Genomic DNA, 23085 nt, shown 5'->3' with positions numbered 1-23085 from the left:
CACTTTGGCGTACGCCTTTGAACAGATGGATAAAAAAGGTCCTTTTCACTGATGCAGCCGCGGAGTATGGGGGTTGGAGACATATTAGAGTGGGTGGCAGGACACTGGCCCAACACATGGCAACAGGCGGGGTGGACTAAGAACATCACCCTCCTAGAATTATTTCCCATTTGGCTAACATTATACATCTGGGGCAGGCGGCTAGCTAACACGGAACTCTTGGTCTGGTGCGACAACATGGCCGTAGTAGGCTCCATAAACAGAAGGTCTACCAAATGCCCTCTAGTGCTAAAAGTCCTACGAGCCATCACAGCAGTCACACTACAAGAAAACATTGTGGTCAAAGCAAAGCACATCGCTGGGGCGGATAATAGCATTGCAGATGCTTTATCTCGCTTTCAGGGGCCAAGATTCCGGAGGATAGCGCCTCACGCCCAGGAACAGATGACGCCAATTACCAGCGGAATGCTGGGCAATAATGGAATATCAAAAATAACGGCATCAACGCCAGCGCCAGAGAGCCCAGGCCGGGATGCCCAACAAGAACCAGGCGCCTCAAAAACGGGTGCCAACAAAATAACGGCATCAACGCCAGTGCCAGAGAGCCATGGCTGGGATGCCCAACAAGAACCAGGCACCTCAATAACGGGTGCCAACAACTCTTTAGGCTTCCTAACAGAGATGGCAGAGAAAGCACTGGCAACCACCACCGCAGCGCAGTACAGAAGTGCTTTAAAATAGTATTTAAAGCCACAGGCATAAACCATGTAGAGTTAATAACGATTAAAGACATAGAAATATTTTTTAAATGGGTGCATGAACGAGGCTTTAAGAGAGATTGGGCACAAAGACACCTAGTTGCAATCTCGTATTTTTCTAAAATACGGGGCGATTCAGACCCCACGCAGGGCGCTCTTATTTCCTACGCAATGAAAGGATGGGGTAGAATAGAGGGCCCCCAGGTGGACACCCGCCGCCCCCTGGATTTCAACAAACTGGTACAAATTGCAAACCAGCTGGATGCCATATGCTGGCATCCATACGAGATCTTATTATTCAAAACAGCTTTTTCCTGGCATACTTCGGGGCTTTCCGTGTTGGAGAGCTCATTGCCTCCAGCACCTAGGCTACCAACGGCCTGGGTGTCATGGAGGTCAGGGTTAGACAAGAGAGCGTCAGCATAGAAATCCAACAATCAAAAACTGGGGCCAAAAGAACCATCATTTGTTGCATTGATGAGGCAGCAAACTGCCCGGTATGTATCACCAACCTTTATCACACGCAAAGGCCCACGGTAGGGGGGAGGTTTCTAATCCACAAGGACGCCTCAGCACTAAGCCACTACCAATTCAAAGGGGTGCTGATGAAAGCAATCAGCAAAGCAGGGTGGGACCCCAAGGGTTTTGGCACCCATTCGTTCAGAATAGGTGCCGCCACCTCAGCATGGAAAGGGGGCCTAGCTCCCCAACAACTAAAAAACATAGGGGGATGGAAGTCAGATTGCTACAAAAGATACATCAGACCACAGCTGATATATAGCCATCCTCCCTCATTTTTCTTTCTCCCCTTTCCTACAGAAACAACAGGCGAAGGGAGGACTGCTCTCCAATCAGCATGTATAGTCGGCCACTCATTTATCCACAGGACGGGCCGATGGGCAGAGGAGATCAAAGAAAGGCCACCTTTCAGAAACACCATTTCTTCATGGTGGGGATATAGAGGCCTACGATGGGCCGAGATCCACGAAACCCTAGCAGAACTAGTCGCATACAGAGACCCGCCAGAATATTTGGTCATACACCAAGGGGGCAATGACATGGTATCCATTGGAAGGAGACATTTATTCGAGGACATGTGCTCCTCCCTAGCAGGCATTTCACATAATTGGAGGGTAACAGAAATATATTTCTCAGCCAACCTACCCAGAAAGAAATGGCAAGGGGCCAACTGCTACAGATCGATAGACATTTCTAGAAGAAAAAACTCAACAGGGGGCTAGAGAAATTCTGTACAGCAAGAGGACTTGGCTTCATAAAGCGCCCGGCCATTACTCTGGGTGACCCGGACCTTTTTCACAAAGACGGCACCCATTTATCAAACCAGGGCATGGAACATTTCTTTAGAGAAATTACAGCAACTCTAGCCTCCAGGGGTTGCCACTAGAAGATACTTTCGGGGGAACGTGGTCAGCCGCCAACCTGCCCACGTGTGGCGGCACGGGCCAGAGGGGGTAACCCCAAGACCCGGTGCCCAAAAGTATGTTACTAAGATGATATGTGATTATTGTTATCTCCATAACCATATCTGTACAATAAAAACCTACTGCCTTTTATTGCCAACACTTGACAACAATGTGTGAGCCAAATTATTCCAGGTGAGGGCATGGGGTCGGCAAATAATTATGCATGCATATGGATTCAGCAGTTATGGGCAATGCTGCAGGGCCGCCCAAAGCGAGGCAAGGTAACTGCTGTTACCATCAGCAGGCCTGGTGAGGGGCAGCCCAACCTCTCCCCCTCTCTGCTCCTCTTCTTCCCCAAAGCCAGAGACACACAGTCTGTGCGACACAAAGCTGAGGAAGGGTGAGGTGTGAACAATCACCTCACCCTTCCTCCATACAGCAAGGTGCTAAGCACCCCTAAGGAAACCAACAGTCAGGCAGGGATCAGGTTCAAAGACCTGCCCCCCCCAGGGGCCAGAAAGTCGGCTATCCGGCCGGGGGCTGGAACACAACAGCCCCCACTACTATACATATCAAAGACCCAGGGCTCCCCGGGGTCTTATAAATACAGAGCGGCATGCTCTGAGAAAACACAAACAGTTTGTGGACCCTGAACGGTGACCCAAACACACAGGAGGTGCACCGTTTACTCAGTGCCTTCCAAACCTTTGCTTCTTTACCATACAAGGCACTGTACGGTGCCCACAACAAGTTGTGGGACATGAGAAGGCGGGCACGGGCCAGAGGCGGTAACCCCAAGACCCGGTGCCCAAAAGTATGTTACTAAGATGATATGTGATTATTGTTATCTCCATAACCATATCTGTACAATAAAAACCTACGGCCTTTTATTGCCAACACTTGACAACAATGAGTGAGCCAAATTATTCCGGGTGATGGGTATGGGGTCGACAAATAATTATGCATGCATATGGGTTCAGCGGTTACGGCTTCTCACGTAATGTGCACGTATATATATATAATTCAAACCGTACCTATCTATGGTTGTTTACAGTCTCAGGTTTGCTCCTTGGAAGTAGGTGGATTCTCAAATACACATGCCCATAGTATTTCACAGATGCAAGACTTTGTCCCCTCTCCGGTTTAGATTTGTATCATTCCTCGCAGATGAATAGAGACAGCGACACAACTATGGGAAAGAACGTGAATGGAACCTTTGTTTCAGCATTGCCAAACATAAGAAGAGGTCATTTGTAGTCTTTTATAATCAGTGGTCGAAGTGTGTGAAAAGAAGTAGTGGAACTATGTTCCCCGCTGGCCTGCCCCTGCTCCCCACAAACCCCATTGCCACAACCCCTCCCACACAAAATGCATCCCCCCAAACATTTGCACCTGCTGTTTAAGGGAACGTTCAGTGCAGTGCACTGAAAGTGAAGGTTTCAACTTCTTTCTACACTTTTATTTTAAAACAAAACCATTCCGGAACAGTTTCTTTTTAAAATAGAAGTATAGGAGCTGTACAAGGTAATTGAGCACCGCTCCCGACCGCTCCCACTCACTTCGACCACTGTTTATAATACATTTTTTCTACGTGGCGATGGCGCCTTGGTTGGTTCGTCTGAGCACAGTGCAACATGCAAGGCCCTGAAGTTTAAACAACGGCTTGTAAACATTGGTTCAGTGCCCGGCGAGTTTTAAAAAACACTTGGTTATTATATAAATCAGAACTGAGATCATAAGAAAATGGTCTCGGCCCTTCCACACATATGGGAAGTCATTTGGAATGTATGGACATACGTGCTTTGTGTAAACTACATATTACGTCTTTGCAAATTGAATTGCAGTCGACACCAAGCAGAGACAGACGTGGCGAAGGAATAGAGACTCACCGATTGGGGAGACTGCCACATCGAAATCGTATTTTCCTGGGGCTACAGATAGCAACATACTGGAACGGATGGGATCTTGCCCATTGATAGCTGAAAATCCAAGAATTAGGTATGTTGATGGATTGGGTCAGTAGGCTTTTGGGGCGATTGCCAATGACGATTGCTTTGAACAGTTTGTGAAATTGTACAATGGGGTTTCCATGCACATTTAATTCAATGTTATGGGCCTTTTTGAAGATTATAACAGTTTGGGATTGATGCAGCCAAAAGAGTAGAGGCTTAAACATTGAGTGGACATTAGATGGGATTGGACAGATGTAGAGTCTACCTCTAGGATATTCACACTCATGGATAAGGAAAAGGCTTTGTTAATAGATTCGCACAAGAAGTCATGTGGATGTTATCCGCGAGACATACAGAGGTTTGATATGGGGCCATTACAACTCTTTATATACATGTTTTTAATTTTCTTGATGATCAGTAAAATTGCAGGAGTTAGCAACAGTGTGGTGTGACCAATTTGCTTACATTGGGTTAAAAACAATAGCGCTGGGTAGAACCTGCATCAATGTCTGCAATCAAATATTAATGAAATTTTTGCATGTTTTGCGTATCGCTGCCTCTCATCTTTCTTTGGGATGTTTCTCTCCTTTTTCTTTTATCTGTGGTGGGAATTCAGGAAACACAGACAAAGAAGACAGGCTCTGGTCAAACTGTCAACACACAAATGTGATCACAAATGGATTCTTCATATGTCCCGAGGATGGCTGCGGCATGAAAACAACGCCGAATACCCAGCGAAACTCGAGTCGACATTGTATCGGTTTAAGTTCCATTAGGATAACAATTTGGAAAATGACTGTATCAAAATTACAGAGTGATACATGCCATGATTGTAAATCGCAGGTGCATTTATGGTTAGAAAATAGCACGTTGCACTAAAGGTTGAATTGTGTGACCTATTTTCTCGATTCATTGTTCTTAATGTGTTTTTTGCACAGTACAAAAGGATTTGAATGGGAATTAATGAGGTTGGTTTGGACGAGTCAGAGTGGTAGATTACAGTATGTTGTGTGTGTTGGTATGATTAAAATGTGTTACATCACTGATTTAGCTAAGTATTTTTAAACAATATGAAATCTTGCATACATTGTCTATGTTCTTATGTATGCTATAAAATAAAGAATAATTGTGATAATCAATTGAAGTTGACCTTTATGAAAAGAGATTGCTTTTTGTACAGTAAAATAACTGAACGCAATGAGAGTCTGTATATGGGTATTTACATGTTGTGCTGAAATCAAACAGCCAAATAAAAAAAAACAGACCGCGTACTCTTGTGCCCACTAAATAGATCGTAAACATTTAATTACGTATATTCTCGGAATTTTCATTAATTAGTCTGGTTTATTACACTACAATTTTACATGAGTACATGATTAGAAGTGGTTTGGCCAACACGTGTTTCACTTAAAAGAAGAACTTCATCAAGGCCTAAAATTCCATTTCATAACAGATCAACGATTTAAAAAAAATAAATAAATAAATAAAAGAAAAAAAATAATAAAATCGATCATGGGTGTTCATTTGCACCAACATATTAACTGGTTGCGCTTAAATGCGAAATATTTCCTCTTGATGGATTCATATCATGGATACAATGCACGTAATGTCAGTTTAAAAACCTCTGTTGATGGATATCACAAGTAACCTTAGAGTTCTGACGTCGTTCCTCCGTTTGGTCACAGAACTAGTTGGTGACTTGAAATATCCTTACTAGGTATGGTGAGGGGTACATTATCCCACATAAATGAACATTTTTGGAAAAAAAAGATTGCTTAAAGAGAAGTATTTTCCACAGTTGAAATCGTCAAGTAGAAGAAAATGAACGGTTAATTTGAAGACCCCATAGTCGCAAAAATGAAGTAATCACATTAGAAAGTGTTGCCTAAACAGGTCGAACAAAAGGTGCCCAGTGCCTACTCATGTACTTGGCTTAGTAAATAGACTGCAGACCCTTCCCATGCAGGGTCGAGTCCTGCTCCCACCTCTTGCATTCCAGTACTTGTTTGCCCTGCATTTATAACGACAAAGGCACAACTAAGTATCACAATGCAAGGACCCAGAAGCGTTCATAGGGGGCTAGAAGCTCAGGGGCTACAACCAAAAGGCTAGATAGCGGCGAGTCCCGACATTAGTAGTGCATCACCGGATCTTTTCCAGACCTAGCAACAGCCCTGCAAGGACCTACGCAAGAGGCGATGTGGGTGTCCTCTGAAGCGATCTTTAAATAATCGGACATTTCAGAACGCCCGATATCCACGGGCTTCATAAGAAAGAAACGGACATGAAGTAGTTTACATTTGATCACGCTGGCAACCAGCCACGAGTCCAGGCAGTTTCTCCCCAAGGAATTAGATTAGTCAAGTAGCATAGTTTTCTGCAAACACTCAAGAGGGGACGGGTGCTACAGAATCCCGCGGACTAAATAACGCCAGCTTGATCCATTCTGCTAGGCTTCCTCCACTGTCGCCCTGCCCCGGGTAAACTGCCCCCTTAGAGTTTTTTTTTTCCTTTTTGAAATCTGTCATAGCTAAAATTATAAATCTTGTATTGCTTTGCAAGTGCTTTGCTCAGCTCACGATAAAGGACCCGGGACTCGAAAGCGTTACATTAGCACAGTGCTAAGGACACACCTAAGTAAACCAAAAACTCGGCATCTCTACGACTAGAAGGCAAGTCACATGTACTTTAGAGAACGCCTAGTGTACCCTCTGTCCACGAATAGCTAAGGTCCTGCAAAGGAATCGGCAGAGGAAAGAATACTCCCAATGTCTTTCCCGCTCTAATCTGGCCACTCGGCCACCTTCTGAATTCTCACACAGCACAGGAGCTCACATATGCAACATCCCTAGGCTATACAGATCATAGATGGCGCCAAGGCCTCGTACTCCTTAAAGCCGGACACTCAACATGCGCCGCTTTTGCTGGCACCCTCAGGCCATCACCTCCCTCTTGGCAGTTTTAGCACCTAGTTGTTTTTTTTTAGGTTTTGCCTAGATTTGCACTCTGCTGTCAAAGAGTGATTAATAGCTGTTCAGCTCACATTCAGTGTTTGAGTGCCACACACCCCCCTTCTCCACTTGGCTGCCTGTAGGTGATGTCACAACCTTGCTGTATTCATTTGACTTACTTATAATTTGAACACCCCACAGGAGCCTCTGTTTTTCCCAGCTGTGGGGGGCCCAAACATACTGAAATGGGCCTCCGCCAGGCACGGTTACCTTCAGCCGACCCAGGTAACTTTTAGTGCAATGGGCTCCCACTCACGTTCATCCTTGGGAACTGCCCCTCTGTGACATCACCCATCCCCTATCCCAGCGACCAGATTCCTAGATCAGCGGGGCTTGCACCCTCATTCTATCCCAACAACCAATTTCTCTTCTAATACACATCAGCTCATTTCAACCACCCATTTCAGACTAAGGCCACGCCTACGCTATAGTGGCCAAGGGCTACTCTGTCGTGATTCTCTTTGTTGGGCTCATACCCAGGTTGACACCTGCATCGCCCTGAGGGGCTCTCAACCTGCCTCCATTCTAGAGCATCAGTTCCCACCTAGAGCAGAGAGGACAACACCCAGCATTAGGCCTACAGGATGGAACTTTAAAACGGGAGCTAGAATTCAGCCTGTACACATAGGTCTGGGCACATTCCCTTCTTCTCCCCCGAGACATGGAGCTTTCTTGGGGGGCCTTAGACCCATCCCCAGTTCACACGAGGGGGCAACGGAATTCTCTCATAGCTTACATTCACTGTCCATCTTTGACTCCACCCTTTCCTTCTCCGCCCACATCTCTGAGGTCTCTAAAAAGTCACATTTCTGACTGCACCTCCTCAGAGGTACTCTGCCTTTCCTCTCCTTCCCCCAGAAGCTCATGGTATCCCAAGCTCTGGTTCTCTCAAGCTTGAGCTATTCTAACAGCCTCTTTCTAAATCTACCTGCCTCTACTCTCCGCCCTCTGAAACTAATCCGGAACAGGACTGCGAGACTGGTCTGCGGCCTCAAGCCCTGGGATTACATCTCTCCAGCCCTGAAATCTATCCATTGGCTCACAGTGGATGCAAGGATTAAATTCAAAACCCTCTGCATTGTCCCCAAGGCTTTCTGGAACCTGGGTCCAAAATACCTTCAGCTATCCCTCGGCAAATACCTCCCCTCTCGAGCTCTTCGCTCCTCTACCTCCAACTCCCTCACGGTCAGTCTTTTTTTTTAAAGAAACGAGCTGGGGGGTAGATCTCTGTCTTCGGCTGGGGCCTCGCGCTGGAACAGCCTCCCTGCCACTCTAAAACTCGAGGAGAACCATATCTGGTTCCGGAAGCACCTCAAGACCTTCCTCTTCTTCTGCCTTCGCTCCCCTTCTACCCTGCAGATCTGTTCTCTCTTGGCACCGTGCACCTGGCCACCCTCTGTCCTCCGTGCCCAGGTACCTGCTCACCCTGCCACCCTTCTGCACTGCCTCAGGGCCACCCCTTGCACTGGGGTCTGTATCTGTACCCATACAGCCCCCCCCCCTTTTTCTTCCTGCACTTAGCAGACCTACCCTGTCTGCTGCCTTAAACCTAGCACTTGCAAATTGCTGGCTGCACTAAAACTGTTTGCTTCCTTTATTATTTATTTATTGTTATTTATCCGTTTCTCCTCTGCTTTGCACTTTCCACTTCTCCCCCTTCCGTGTACTTTTCCCCTCCCCTCTCCCATGCACTTGCGCGTTCGATGTCACTGGGCGTAGTAAGATCGCTGTTGTGTTCTCCCCTGTTTACCCTCCCTTGCCTTGTCACGCTCTGAAACACTTGTGCACGAGCGCGATAGAAATAAAATATATCATATACCCAGGCTTCTGCTGGAGTTGAGAGACACCCACACTATCCCAATGTGCTCTCTCCACATGAAGAGTGCCGTCACCCTGGGAACAGCACCGTTGCACGGCCAGACTATACCAACGCCTCTGCCAGTGGGATTCTATCACGTCTCTTCTCCTTAGTGATCTACAGCTCTTCAAGGGCACAGTGTCACACCCAGCCCTTGTCCCAAGAATATGCACCTCTATTAGAGCCGCAAGCGCAGACCCAGTTTCTGTACCTTGGACCTGCACCTCTGACGAAACCAGACAGGATCTCAATCATCACTCACCGGGTCTCGGCCGTTGCGCACGAGGGACACATTGGCGAAGGGAAAAGAGCAGAGCTCCAAGCCTAGGGTCTCACAGTCCGAGCTGGAAAAGAAAGATGGTAGAAGCTGGTCACTATGTACACGTTTTACACAATTACACCAATCCCATTAAACCGACAACTGCCAAATACCCAAGACTCATACAGGCGGGCCCAAGGTTCATTTCTACTCACCCAAAGCGGTAGTGCACAGGAGCGGCATGGCGCACCGTGGGCATGTAGGAGTAGTAGAAGCTTCCATACAAAAAAATAGATACCCAGAGCAACAAGGCCACAACACAGACAAAGATGGCGGCCTGCAGCACCAACCGGCGCACATGCATCATGGCTAGGCCCACCACCTCCTGTGCCAGGAGCAGAAGTGGCAGCGCTGGGGCAGTGTCCATGGTGGCAGCTTCGATGGACAAAAAGGCTTTTAGTGGGCACACCAGGAGAAACCCTGCATCCGAGTGTGCTGCTGCATGGGACTGGGGCGAAGTGAGCTGCTTCCAACAGATTCAGGAGTAGCATGTAATCATTGTGATGTGGAACATGTCACAGGGCTGCATGATGTAGCCGGGCTATCTGCTGAAGGACCACAAAGGGGGGGCTGAGGGGGGAGTAAAATGTTCACAAGACAATGGAGCCCAGCCAACTGTGTCATTGTGGCACCAACGTTACAGCAGGAAGGGACGTGAACTTTCAGCTAGTTGTGCAGCTTCCCACCCAAACCCGTTGCAAGGAATGCTGGTGTTTAACCCCACAGAATAAGACATGTGCATAGAGCTGGCGGAGAGCAGCATGTGGGCTAGTGCTGTGGAGGTGTACGTGACACCGGTCCAAAGGTAGTGTAAGTACGGTTTAGAAAGGTGTAGGATCTTCCTAGACAACTAGAAACGAGCTCCTGGCTCGCTAAAGGTGAAATTGCCAGGGTGTTCGCCATCTACTCTCAGGGTGGCAGGCAGGAGCATTGCCAAAGCCACCAACCAGTGTGGCAGGCAGGCAGAGTACACTGGAGGACCATGGGCTCTGGAGCTGCAGAGAAAAAAGAAAGGACAAACAGTAAGGGCTTGAGTGAAAACCCACGTACTAGTGGAACATTAAGTCAGAAAACGCAACAGAACCACAAATTAGAGCAAAAGCCAGCCCCACCGTCCAACACAACAAACCGTAATTTGATACCACAAAAATAAAACGTCCAACAACACTCCAATGGCATCCAACACAATTCAAACCACAATGTCAATTGCCATCCAAACCAACCCCAATTTAACACCACATCCTTGATACAGTGCAACGAACACTTTGAACACCCAAAATGAGCCTAAATTTAACACAATAATGGAAATGCAGAGCAGAGCAACCCCTCCACCTCCAACCCAACCCAACCACAAAACAAGGCAAACGCAACGAAAGTGCAAACCCAAACACAACCATCAAGGGATGACAAATGAGGGTGGCGGCTGCAACATATGTGCGTGTGATTGGTACGTACCACAGACCTATTGCTGGTGACCCCTAGCACACAATCAGATTGCAGGAACGCATGCCTTATGGGTAAAGGCAGAAAGAATAGGTTTAGCCTTCATTGCTGCGTTCTCAAACTAGTGAACTGTACCATCAGTTTGTAGTAAACCTTTTTTGTTAGATTGTATCACCGTTAGCGTGGGTAAAAAAAAAAAAAAAAAAAAAAAAAAAAAAAAAAAAAGAAAAACTAACGTTAATATGGGAAAACCCTTCAACCCGAAATGGGACCTTATTTGCATACCCACAATGCACTACTCAGTTTATGCATGGAATTCAATTAGAGCCAATGCGGCTGGAAGCAGCCCATGGGATTAAATAGCGGGAGAGGTTGCAGAGGAGTAGACTACAGTTTAATGGAGCGATCATCAATTGGATAACTAACTGGAGGTGACATTCCAGGGATGGCCAGTAGGTTGCGTTGTGGCACATGTATCTAATTAGCTGAAATGGCCTAGTCTGGTCTTACATAGTGAGAGCTGGCTCAGATGGATGGTGGAAAGCCAGGCCATCATGAGGGTTTGCAACACATTTTTGCAGCATAGATCCCGGAAAGAGCAAGTTAATTTATGTGCTTTTGTTTTTTTTTATTGCAAATCACAACAACCGAGCAGACCAAGGCTGGCCAGGGCACTGTGCTGGGGCACGCAGTACCACAGTAAAAACGGAATGCACACAAGTGGGGTGGTAGTTTGAGGCTGGGACTAGCAGCTTGCACTCGTACCCCCTCCACACAGACTTCACAGTGAATGGAATTGGTGCATTTTTCAAGAGTTGGATACCTAGTTTTGCCTAAAAGCTGTCTCAGAGATCAGCCATGAAGGAGCATGGATGCAATAGCAAGTGCAGGCCACTCCTCAAGTAGGTCTCCTGGGTTGCAAATCTCCACCCACAGCACCACAGCCCAGTAGGCAACAGTTTTGTTAAGACTGCAGCAAACAATGTCATCACGGTGTTCCAGTCTTCTCAGTGTCATCTCGTTAAGTGTTCAGGTTGATGTGCAAGTATTGTGCACATGATGCAGGGTATCACGCTGTGCTGCTGCACACAGGTTCATCACAGCACGAGCACTCAAGTCAAGGAGTCGAGGCGGCCAAGAACTAGCATGGTGACAGGAGAGTGGAAGTCAGGGAGGTGGGGAAACCACCCATTAAAGGGTGGCAAAGGAGTAAAAGAAGGCAAGACTAGGGCAGAGGAGGCTGTGCAGGAGGGCGGGCATGGGTGCCTGTCACCACATTAAAAGCGAGGGGGATGGGTTAGACTCAGGCTCGTCACAGATAGTTATGCATGACATGATGCATGCCTTGGTCAGTGGCTAAAATAAGGTGGGTCGATCACAGACTGAATTTAGCAGCTGTATAGATTTCTGAGACAAACCCCATGTTTGCTTTGGTCACTTGCAGCATGAAAACATGTTTTAGAGTGGCAATGCTGGCATGTATTGTTGGGTACGGACATCATGAAAAAGGACAATGGCCTACTGACCTGCTTTTGTTACAGTTAGGATGAAAGAGGGCAGAACCGACTTCGGTTCAGGTTTAAATTGGCTCAACTCAAATAGAGAAAACCTCAACTTAGTGCAAGAAAAACAGCGTGCCCCAAAACACCTAAAAATAAAATAGGATAGAGTGGTGCATGGGAGCCCAGGAAGATTGCTTGCTAGGTCTCACACACCCTTTGGCTGCACATTGGAACATAACAGATTCCCTCCCCCGCCTCACACCAGCTAATGTGCACGCAACAAGCAAGGAGCGCTGCAGAGAAGGTAGTGCTATAAAGGATCCTACTTAGCCGGCACATGCACCTTCCTTCGGGAGGTGCCCAGAACATACGATGTTGCCCCAAAAGGGGGGGGGGGGGAGAAGAGGGGAACCAGGCCACCAGCCCGGGGTTAAGATGGATTTCTGAACTCTGACCTGGAGGGGCAGAGGTTTAGAAGGCCAGCCTAGTTTCTTGGAACAGGGTAACCTCTGGACAAGCCAGACCAATCAGGGTAGCGATGGCGGCGGTCAAGACTAAGTCTCAAGAGGGGTGAGGGTGACGGAAGGACCTCAATGAGCACACAAAGCAAGGACACTTACAAATTACTCCAGCAGGTGTTATATTAAAATTATAGACCCATTTATTACAAGGCCTTTGTAACATCGACCATAGCAAAGAATACTACTAAAGTAAACCAATACATCACAATCAATACAATACATATACAAGAACGAGGGGTCTAAGGAGTTAGGAGCACGTAATATGTAGACCACCTAGATGGGGAGGAAAACAGGCAGTGCAAGTAATCATTAGGCCCAGTTCGACATCTGAAATACACCTAACTAGGAGGAAGTCCGAGACCTAAGAAGAGAGAAGCCTTATGCTCAAAAGTACCCGCACGCGCTGGTGCCAATGGACAAAAGAGGGCCCCTTGGAGGATATCAGGCAGTTCAGGAAGGTGAATGAAGCGATGCAGAACAAGTCCCCACTACTCAAGCAAGGCCTCCACTTGTGGGCAGAGGCAGGGTGAGAGTGCGGGCTAGAGTTGCTATTTCTTAACAGCGGTAGAAAAGAAACGGGCTCCTGCGCGAGGGGCCACCGGTTGGGTTATGGACTACTCACCGGTCCCCGACGCAGGCAGATCCAGACTTCTCCAGTTCAGTTCACGTTGCTGGCAGGTTCAGCTTCGATGATCAGGACGTCTTGACACCGTGTCGATTCTGCGTAGCAGGATGCAGGGTCGAGGGTGTCCAAAATGCAGCGGACGCGCACAGGTTGTTAACACAGCAGGGCAATACGGCAACCGCATTTACTCTAGTCTCACATCAGACCTGGGAATGCCAAGTGTACGAATTTGGTGCGAGGGTGTCGTGGACACAGAGCAAGCAGTAAACCAAGTTTCGAGGGCTTCCCCGAAACGGCGGCGGTGACAGAGCAAAGCGTCCTGCGTAAGCTGGGCAGCCCACTGGTTGGCCCAGGGACCCTTCCGAAGAGGCTTACTTGCAGGGTTTGATGAAGGTGCCGGGAATAGTTGATCCCACTATTCCAAAGGGTCGAAGCGCCTTCGCAGACCTTCTAGGACGATCAGATGCAGAGGGGTCTCGCAGGACGACAGCAGTTCAGGGTGCCAAACCTTCAGCGGGTCACCAGCGGATCCTCAACTCAGTTTCTTGTTGCAGGATACTTGGCTCCTTATCCCTTGTTCGGTGTGAACTCAGGAGATCGACATGGTAGTGGTGTTTTCAGCCTCCTCTTATCCAAAGTTCCCTTCGTGCCAAAACGGAGAGGGCCCAATGGGAGATCTGCTCACAAACACTCACACCATACGTGGCCCTATCACGGACCACGGTGGTCCCAGGCATTCAGGACACTCTGGACTCTCTGGCACCCAGGATGTGTATTGGGACCAGACATCCCGGCCCACATCCTGAAGGCACACACAAGGCATGCAGAAGCCCGCGAAAGCGTTGGGTTTCACGAGAAAGTGCATGACCAAATAAGGACGGCCCCGGGTCGGCTCGACCTGGGGGGAAGGTGAAGGGGCAAGACGGTCAGCGGACAGGACAAAGAACCTTGTGGCATGGCCATATTGGAGCCAGGCCACTCATTTGTGCCAATCTCGGTAAGCGCGTATACCATGGCGAAAAAGGGTTCAAAACACAAGAGAAACGATAGCCTCCACCAGTCCCGTCGTGACACACTTGCACAGTTCATAATAAGTCCACCAAGAGTTTCTAGGGCCTTTGGAATGACTAGAGACCCAAGAGCTGGTAATGTAAGTTACGGGGCACTCTTGTTTCATGTTGCACAAAAGCTGCAACATGAGGAAAGGACAAAGGGAAACAAAGTCTCCCAGTACTGACTGTTTTAAGGGCATGTCAGTTTCCCCATAAGAATTGAGCAAAAGCCCAGAGGAGTGCTGCGGAAGGCTGCGCTTCTCTGGCAAAGTCTAGATCAGGGTGTAAAACAACAGCAAAAAGTTTGGGGGTTGCCACATGGAGGGAAAATTACTTACAATTATGAAATCTTTCCTAACATCCGGTATCACAGACTGTATCCTGGGTGGTCCTGCGCTTGCTCTCCTACTTCGATAAAGATAAAGAACGCTTTGTGCTCCCTGGTACAATGGAGGCAGACATGTATGGAGCAAATGTCTTCTGGCTAAAACGAACAAACTGAGAAATGGAGGGGGAATGGTGCAGTTTAAAATATGAACCAACAAGCTCTCCTCTCCTCCTCCATCCTCTTCTGGTAGTACTCCAGGAGCAGACCAGGCGGTCTGGAGCCCCGACCATCCATGCTGGCTCTTCTGCTCTAAAGTGCACCTCCTGGTGCACATTCGGTTTCACTCTGCACTGTTGCACGTGTGGAAACAGTGCAGGGCTTAGTGTTCTCAAAACCACATGTCTCCTTTTCTTACAAAAAGACTTGGTCCTCAATATATACTGCTCATCTCAGAAAAGAAGATGCCCAGCAGATTCCTTGACTCTCACCGTTCCAACACTCGTTACCTCTGATATGCTCGAGTTGGTTGCATACTTGGTAATGCAATTCCATATTAATTCGGGTTCTTTGGCTCGAACTGAGACTTGACAGTTCATGCCTCTATCGTGGAGGGTGCTGTAGTGCTGCAAGTGTGCTTTGTAGGTTGGCCCAGTGTCTCCTTCTGGGTTGCCATCTTCATTGCCCAAGGACTGATCTGTGAAGGTTTATCTTGCATGTCTATTTGGGCAATTTTCTGGGTAATACATGCGGCAGAGGGCTACCATTTTCAGGTTGCACACACGACTCACTGGTGCAAACAGTTGTCTCCTCGTTTGTGTACCGGTCACCATTTGCTGAACTTAGTACCATCGCCCTGGTTGTGGAGCCGGATCTTTACCTGATCACCCTTTTCTATGCTAGATGCATGTGTTGCATTGCACTCAGATTTTTGTTTTGCTGGTGTTTTATTCTTTGATTCTAATAAACATGTCTACAGTGTGCACTGTGGTGACAAGCCTACTATAAGTAAGCCAAGACGGTATGATCAATATGCCCTGCCGCTTTTCATGAACTGGAATAGCAACATTCCAGTGATTGGAAGGATTCTGTGGGCAGTACAGCTTCCATTGCCATGGTGTATGGTTCGCTGCATGAAACCGCTGCATGAAACTGGGGCCAGTCGTAGGCTACCTTACATGAAGCAATTCACCCTTTCCACCCGGGCAAATAGAGGGCATCAGAAGCCTGAGAAACCGACTGAAGCACGTGTTGACAATGTTGACAAGCTGATTTGGCTGTTTAACAGATAGACACATTTATAATCAAGAAGGATGTGAAGGAACAGTTGATTTAAGTTTGTGTTTAGATTGTTATACAAAGTCTATAACCTAGGCAATCATGCAATATATGTGTGATATGTGTAACAGAGAACGTGAATGTATGGTGGAGTGAAATGAGTGGCGTTGGATTGGTTTTCAAATAGAAATGTGTATTTGAGTTTTCTATGCGATTACAGCAACATGAATTTAAATAAAATATTCTTGTAATAAATGTATATTTTTGTGAGAATTGTGCGAGTAAGCCTCTTTCCAACCTCATAGCTATGATCCAATTTTGTTTGTTTACTTGACTCTTACCTGGAGGACCAGTAGCGTTACAGGTACCCTTGTTTGGATATGGCTTCAGAGCTGCCAGAAGCACGGAAATTGCTCTCCTAAACATCCGTGAAGACCTGCTCTCTAACCTTGATTCAATCCCCCCTCAGTCCTCATCCTACTTGATCTCTCTTCTGCTTTGACATGGTCAACCATGCCATCGTGCTTAACCGGCTCAGTGATAACCTGGGTATCGCTGATCAGGCCCTGGCCTGACTGACTTCTTTCATCTCGGACCGACCCTCCCAGGGCCAACTTGGGTCCTTCTTCTCCTATCTCTCTCTCCATCTGTGGTGTTTCCCACGGGTCTAACCTCTCTCCCTGGTTGTCCACTCAATACCTGGCACCTCTCTCCCACCGCATTGCTGCTCTCTGCCCCAACTTCTGAGTGCTAGGTGGATGACAACCAGACTGCCTTCAGACTCCCCTCTGCCGCCTCCTCTCCTTCTCTCATCCTGGATTGTCGGTCTGCAATCCAGGAGTGGTGCGCTGCCAATGATCTCTGTCTGAATACCAGCAAGACAGAGATCCTCCACATCGGCACACCTGCACCCCTCTTTCCCACCACCCGCTGGCCGGCCTCTCATGCCCCCCCCCCCCACTGCTACCACCTGTGAGGCTAAGAACCCCTGGGTTATCTGACTTCTCACTCTCCCCTTCTCTCCTCATATCTCCGACATCTCTAAGAAGTCAAACTACCAACTGCACCTCCTCAAAGGCATTCTTCCTTTCCTCTCCTTGCCCCAGAATCTAGAGCTCTGGTTCTCTCTAGGCTTAACTACTGTAATAGCCTCTTTTTAAATCTGCCTGCCTCTACTCTCTGTCCTCTGCAACTCATCCAGAACAGGACTGCAAGACTGGTCCTTGGCCTCAAGCCCAGGGATTGCATCCCTCCAGCACTGAAATCTCTCCATTGGCTCCCAGTGGCTGCAAGGATCAAGTTCAAGACCCTTTGCATTGTCCACCGGGCCTTCTGGGGCCTGGGACCAAAGTATCTTCCTACTCTAGCTCTTCGCTCCTCGACCTACGAACCCTTGAGGGTCAGTCGCTTTTCCAAGCAACGATTCGGGAGCAGATCTGTCTTTGGCTGGCGCCTCCCTCTGAAACAGCCTCTATGAAACTTGAGCAGAACCATTTCCGGTTCCAGAAGCAGCGCCAGACATTCTTCTTTGCCTCTGCATTCCCCCTACCTTGCTGATCTCCCGTCCGATACTGCACTTGTTACCCGGCTACCCTGTGAACCACTGGCCCAGGTCCCTGCCCTCCCATTTGCACACCTGCACTGCCTCCTGGCAACCCTGCACTTTGGGCCGTTTCTGCAACCTTACAACCCCCCCTACCTGCATTCCTCTAACACCTGTTTTTCTGCACTTAATCCCTGCACTGCCACCTGCTGGCCGCACTTCATGTTTTCGATGTTTGATCCTATGTCTTGCACTTGCTCCCCCCTTCCCCTGGCACTTCTACCCTGCACTTGTGCGATCTCAATGTCACTGGGCCTAGTAAGTTGTCTTGTCCCCCTCCCTTGCCTCGTCACGCCTTGAAACACTTGTGTATAGGTGCAATATAAAATATCAGATCATATATCAGACACATTGCAAACAACCATGAAAACCTGCAATGGTTGTATTGCTATGTCCTCAAAAACAGTATTAGTACACAAATGTAATCTTAAACACCAATAACTGGTCCTAAATACCAGAAATCCTAAAAACCAAAACACAGACACGCGTTTCAACGCTTAGCGGTACTGCAGATTATCCTGACCAGACAACACGGTTTATAGGCGTAGCCCTCAACGTCTTCCTCAGGGTGATAGTGTATATGTGCAATCATATAGTACAGGTGAAACTGTAAATTACTTCGCAGTCATTGCTTCCATGTCTTCACTTGTGTGAACATATGTCCTGGGCCGGTATTAGGTCAAAAGACCTTTTTCTTTTTTCCAAAAAGGAAAAAAGACTGAATTAGAAAGACCGCTCTGTTACACCACCACGATCCACCACGTGAGCCAGGTTGTCTGCAGCTGACAACACCGATTCAGTACCCACCCATGCCAAAACCAGATTGTAAAGGATCAAGAAAACCAGAATCTCCAAATAAACAAACAATGAAGAAGTGGCATCACCAAAGATAATTCATGAAAAAAGCAAGTAAAAAAAAAAATAGGCTGATTGTTAGAAGAAATAGATCTAGAGAGGGGTTTTTCAATTGGTGAATTAACATTGCATTCTTAATTGCAGAAGAAACAGAGCTGTTGGCAAAGGAAAAATTAACTGCGGATGACACCAAGCACCAATGAGAGGAATGATCTTTTTCAGAACAGGCAACAGGGAAGGATAAAACACAGAGGCGGATTTTATGCCATTAGTAGCCCTAACATCAGCAACAGTAAATAAGGGAAATGTCGCAAAGATCATGAAGGATCAGCTGGGACATTTCACTCAAGAGATGATACCGATTATGACCCCCGAGTCCACAATTTGCTGTCTGATATCCCGAGAAAAAAAACGAGAAAATCACATAAGGCTTGAGTGGGGGATCGAGTTTGTAGATGGAGGAGATGACAGCGACTGAACACGCCTAAACAACTCCCTATGCTCGTTCACAGTAGATTCCAGACATGACGAAAGGAAAAACACGCTTTGCCTGAAAACCTGCAGTTAAAAAAAAAAAAGATGTGTCCTTTTTTCGCAGTGCCAAGCGGGATAAAAGTGCTCCACTTGCATTCCGCCAGTCTACGCAAGAGCCAGAGGCCAGCCAGCTCAGCTCAAAACCATGGCTCAGAAGGAAGGCTACATGGTTTTAGCTTGTACAGACAAGCTAAAAATGTCTTATGTGCTCTCAAACACACACACCCACACACCTTCCCCTTCCCCCCCCCCCCCTCAACAGTCCCTCCTCCAGTTACATCCCCAGATCCTATTCCTCCCCAGAGGACCAAGGAAGCATGCATCGGAGATCAAACCTCTACAGCAGTTATGGGATCCTTTCAATCTGCGTCAATTCTCTATGGAAGCTATTGCCCCATTATCCTGTCGTCATCACACCTTTCAATTTTAAGTAAAGAAATACAGACAGCTTTTCAATCCTGAGATGCTCTTCCAACTGCTGAATTGTGACGAATGTACCTCCCTGTCACAACTGACCATCCCTTTCAAGCCCCACCTCAGACCACTGTTGAAACCTCACAAATCCGGGAAGTCCTCCCTGATCGGTGGCGCCCATATGTGGCTCAGCGGAGATGGCCAAGATGCAACTTATCGCATACCCTTCTGACATTGCCAGATTTCCTAAATCATCCCGGGCCCACAACCTCTTCCCCAAAGACTTCCACGACACCCAAAGCCAATCTGTGACCGGTCTCAACCAATAGTTGAGAGAAATACCCATTGTTTAGCCATATTATTCCTAACATTAGCAATCAGGGCTGCCATGTAGTAACCATCCAGGTCCAGGAACCCAACTGCCCCTATGATTTATCAGGAGGATCAAAATCTCTTAAGCAATTTACTGCTTCTTGCCCTGCCACAAAAACCGAACAAGTCTCGCCTTGAATTCCCTCAAAAACATCTCCGGAACAATGACCAGCAACATTTGGAACACATATAGGATCTTCAGCATTCGGTTTATTTTGAACGCATTCAGTCTACGCATCCACGATAAAGTAAAGGTCGCCCACTTTACCAAGTCTTCAGATACCTTTGTAAGTAGAAACGGAAAGTTCACCTCGACCAAGCCTTCTAAAACATCCTAGTTACCATTATCCCAAGTTATTTAAAAGTTAGATCTCTGAATGAAGAGGTGCAACACCGCAAAGTCTTTCATGTCCTCCGATTCTCTATTGAACCGGAACAGAATCGACTTCTGTACATTAACCCTAAAACCAGAAAGAGACCCATATTGCAATCTCAATGTTACTTGGCAAATGTAATGGCAAAATTGAATTTTATTGAAGGTTTTATTTTTACCTTCTCTAAAAACGAGAGAGTAATTCACATCAACACAACTGTCTTGAATGTCACCTCCCTCCATCACACTCACTATGATGCTCTCCATTTCCCCACCATCTTCTCTAACTGTTTTTCTATCCCCTATCCTACTCTTCTCACTAAGACTGGTAAGAAGCAACTTAAGAAGGACACCTTGGTCTACAATCCAAGCCTCCCCATCGCTGACAGCTAAGTCCATGCTTCCTCCAGAGAGACTCTCGCTGACATATGTCTGTGCTTCCTCCAGAGAGACTCTTAACCAACATCCTCCTTGTCGTTCCTTCACCCGACCTATGGACTTCATATGGTCGCTCTTCTCTCTCCTTCCTCTTCACCCATTAATGGTGGCACCCGATGGGAAGTCCTCCAGAGTCATCATTAATGTCTATCTAAAATGGTACCATCATGGTCCAAGGGCCTTAGCCCAACCTCCTACTATTTGATAGGTGCATTCTTTCCTTCGCTCCTCCTCCACCACCTTCCTCTACCATTCCGGCTCCTCTGCCATCTACAACCTCTCTGGCCCCCTTGCCAGCTACCTCTCTCCTGGCTGCCTTGCCTGCCTTGGATTCCACCTCTATGGCTCCCTTGCCATCCAGTGCCTGTTTGGCTCCTCTGCGTCGTCCTCCCTTTACCTCTCAGGCTCCTCTGTCACTTCTGATGGGTACCTCTCTTCCCTGTACCCCTCCACGGAAGTCTTCAAAAGTGGCAACCTGCTCCACACTGCTACTCTCAACTCTCGCTCTGCTGTCAAACACACTGCCATCTGCCACCTCCTTTAACTCCTGGACCTAGATGTACTCCCTCTTACCGAGACATGGTTTAAGGCCAGCTCGGTCTCAAGTTTTGGCGCACTCCTCCCCGAGGGCTATAAGATCCTCTCTGAGCCCAGGCACAACAGGCCCAGGGACCCTGATCTCCCCCCCCCTCCCCAGAGTGGATTCCTGCCTCCATCCTCCCCACTGAAACCTACTCCCCCTTTTAATGCCTGGTCTGGAGTCTCTCTCCCTCTCTCATGGCTTCTCTCTGACCTTGGTCACCTTCTACAGGCCACCTGGCCAGGTTACCCTCTTCCTCTCTGAATGGGCTGACCTTACTTCTTCGCTCCTTTCCTCTACCTCCCAGCTTCTCCTTGAGGATCTCAACATCCACCTGGACTCTCCAGACTCCGCTGGGCTCTTCCGCATCCTATGCGACTCTGTCCCTTTCCATTCTATCCTCTGGTCCGACTCGCTCTGCCGGGCACATCTTGGATGCTCTCCTCTCTTCAGACATCCCCCGCTCACATCCTCTCACTACTCCTCTCTCCTGGACTGACCACTCTTCTTTCTTCTGACTTGAAGCTTCCCGTCCCTTGGCAAAGGCCCACCCAGCACTGTGTCCTTCCTTTAAGATCATTCGACCTATGAAGTGAGTGTCAATGAACGCTTTGCCTCCACTTTCTCCCCAGAGCCCTGGTTGTCTAGGCTGTACTAACCGCCTCAAGCCCAAGGACCGCATCTCTCCGGCCCTGAAATCCCTCCACTGGCTTCTAGTAGCTGAAAAGATTAAGTTGAAGAGCCTCTGTATCATCAGCTGGGGCCCTCGCTATCTCCAACTCTCTGTTCCCAAGTACCTTCCTACTAGATCTCTCTCTTGGAAGCTCCTCAAGACCTTCCTTTTCTCCTCTTCTTTCTCCCTTCCTCTCCCCTTCTAACCTGCCATTGCTCCTGCACCGTTCTGCTGACTGGCTGCTTGGTGTTCCTCTGAGCCTTACTGGACACCAGCCACCAAACCCCCTGTACAGTCGCCCTACACTTGCGTGCTTTCCTTCCTGAACTTTCTGGTTGCGATTCCCCTTGAAGTCCTAGCCTTCCTTGCACATAACTCGGGGCCCGGCTGCTCTGGGTGCACTTCTGCCCGTACCCTCTCCCCTGCGCACTTGCACAATCTAAATGATACTAGGCCTAGTAAGATAGTTTGTCTTGTCCTCCCTTGTTCCCCGTCCCTTGCCTGGTTGCACCTTGAAACACATGGTGTATAGGTGCATCATAAATAACATCATAGCATATCATTACCGAGAGTGCCTCAGGGATGGGAACCAAAAGGTCTGTCAGGTATAGCAAGTTATCATCCATACACATTTCAAGTTCAAACTGTGTCCCCCACTCTTCTACCCCTAATCCCACTATTCCTCCAAATATTTTCGGCTAACAATTTCAAAGATAATAGAAAGAGTCGGAGAGAAAGCGGGCAACCCTGCCTCATGCCCCTGTGTAGATCAAATTGTCCTGACTTCCTCCCCTTCACCAGCACCACCATAGCTGTTGGGTCGGTGTGGAGGGCCCGTTTGCAAAATCTGTTCTCCAAAACCATATTTCACCAAAACCTCATGCAGATATGCCCCGTTCACCCGCTCAAAGGACTTTTCAGCGTTGAGAGCCAGAAGCACCAGATCTCATCCCTTACCTTTGGATAACTCCATCAAGTCGAGGGTATTCAAGGGGTCCACCCCTGTCTCCCTGGGATAAGGCCCATCTGATCTGAGTGCATGATGCCCACAAATCTGGCAGCCACCCTCTTGGCGAAGATCTTTTCATCTACGTTTAAAAGGGATATCGGTTTATAGGACGCACACTGGGGATTCCTCACTCCAGATTTATCACTGCAATCAACGCTTGACCAAA

At 47.9% G+C, this 23085-nt stretch overlaps 1 protein-coding gene across 3 annotated transcripts in view; it reads right to left on the bottom strand.

Annotated features, from left to right (window-relative positions):
* The window catches only part of BSCL2 (BSCL2 lipid droplet biogenesis associated, seipin), a 244555-nt gene that overhangs the window by 175492 nt on the left and 45978 nt on the right, over positions 1–23085 (bottom strand). For all 3 annotated transcript variants that reach the window (XM_069645174.1, XM_069645176.1, XM_069645175.1), the window contains exons 2-3: positions 9478–10317; positions 9266–9347 (exon numbers count right to left, since the gene is read on the bottom strand). In XM_069645174.1, the coding sequence (XP_069501275.1) occupies positions 9266–9347; positions 9478–9689 (294 nt within the window). In that variant the 5' untranslated portion in view covers positions 9690–10317. The remainder of the gene's footprint in view (positions 1–9265; positions 9348–9477; positions 10318–23085) is intronic.

Source organism: Ambystoma mexicanum, chromosome 2p (genome assembly GCF_040938575.1).
Source record: "Ambystoma mexicanum isolate Mex_15411 chromosome 2p, UKY_AmexF1_1, whole genome shotgun sequence".
Lineage (NCBI taxonomy): Eukaryota > Metazoa > Chordata > Amphibia > Caudata > Ambystomatidae > Ambystoma > Ambystoma mexicanum.
This window is presented reverse-complemented; position numbering and strand designations above follow the sequence as displayed.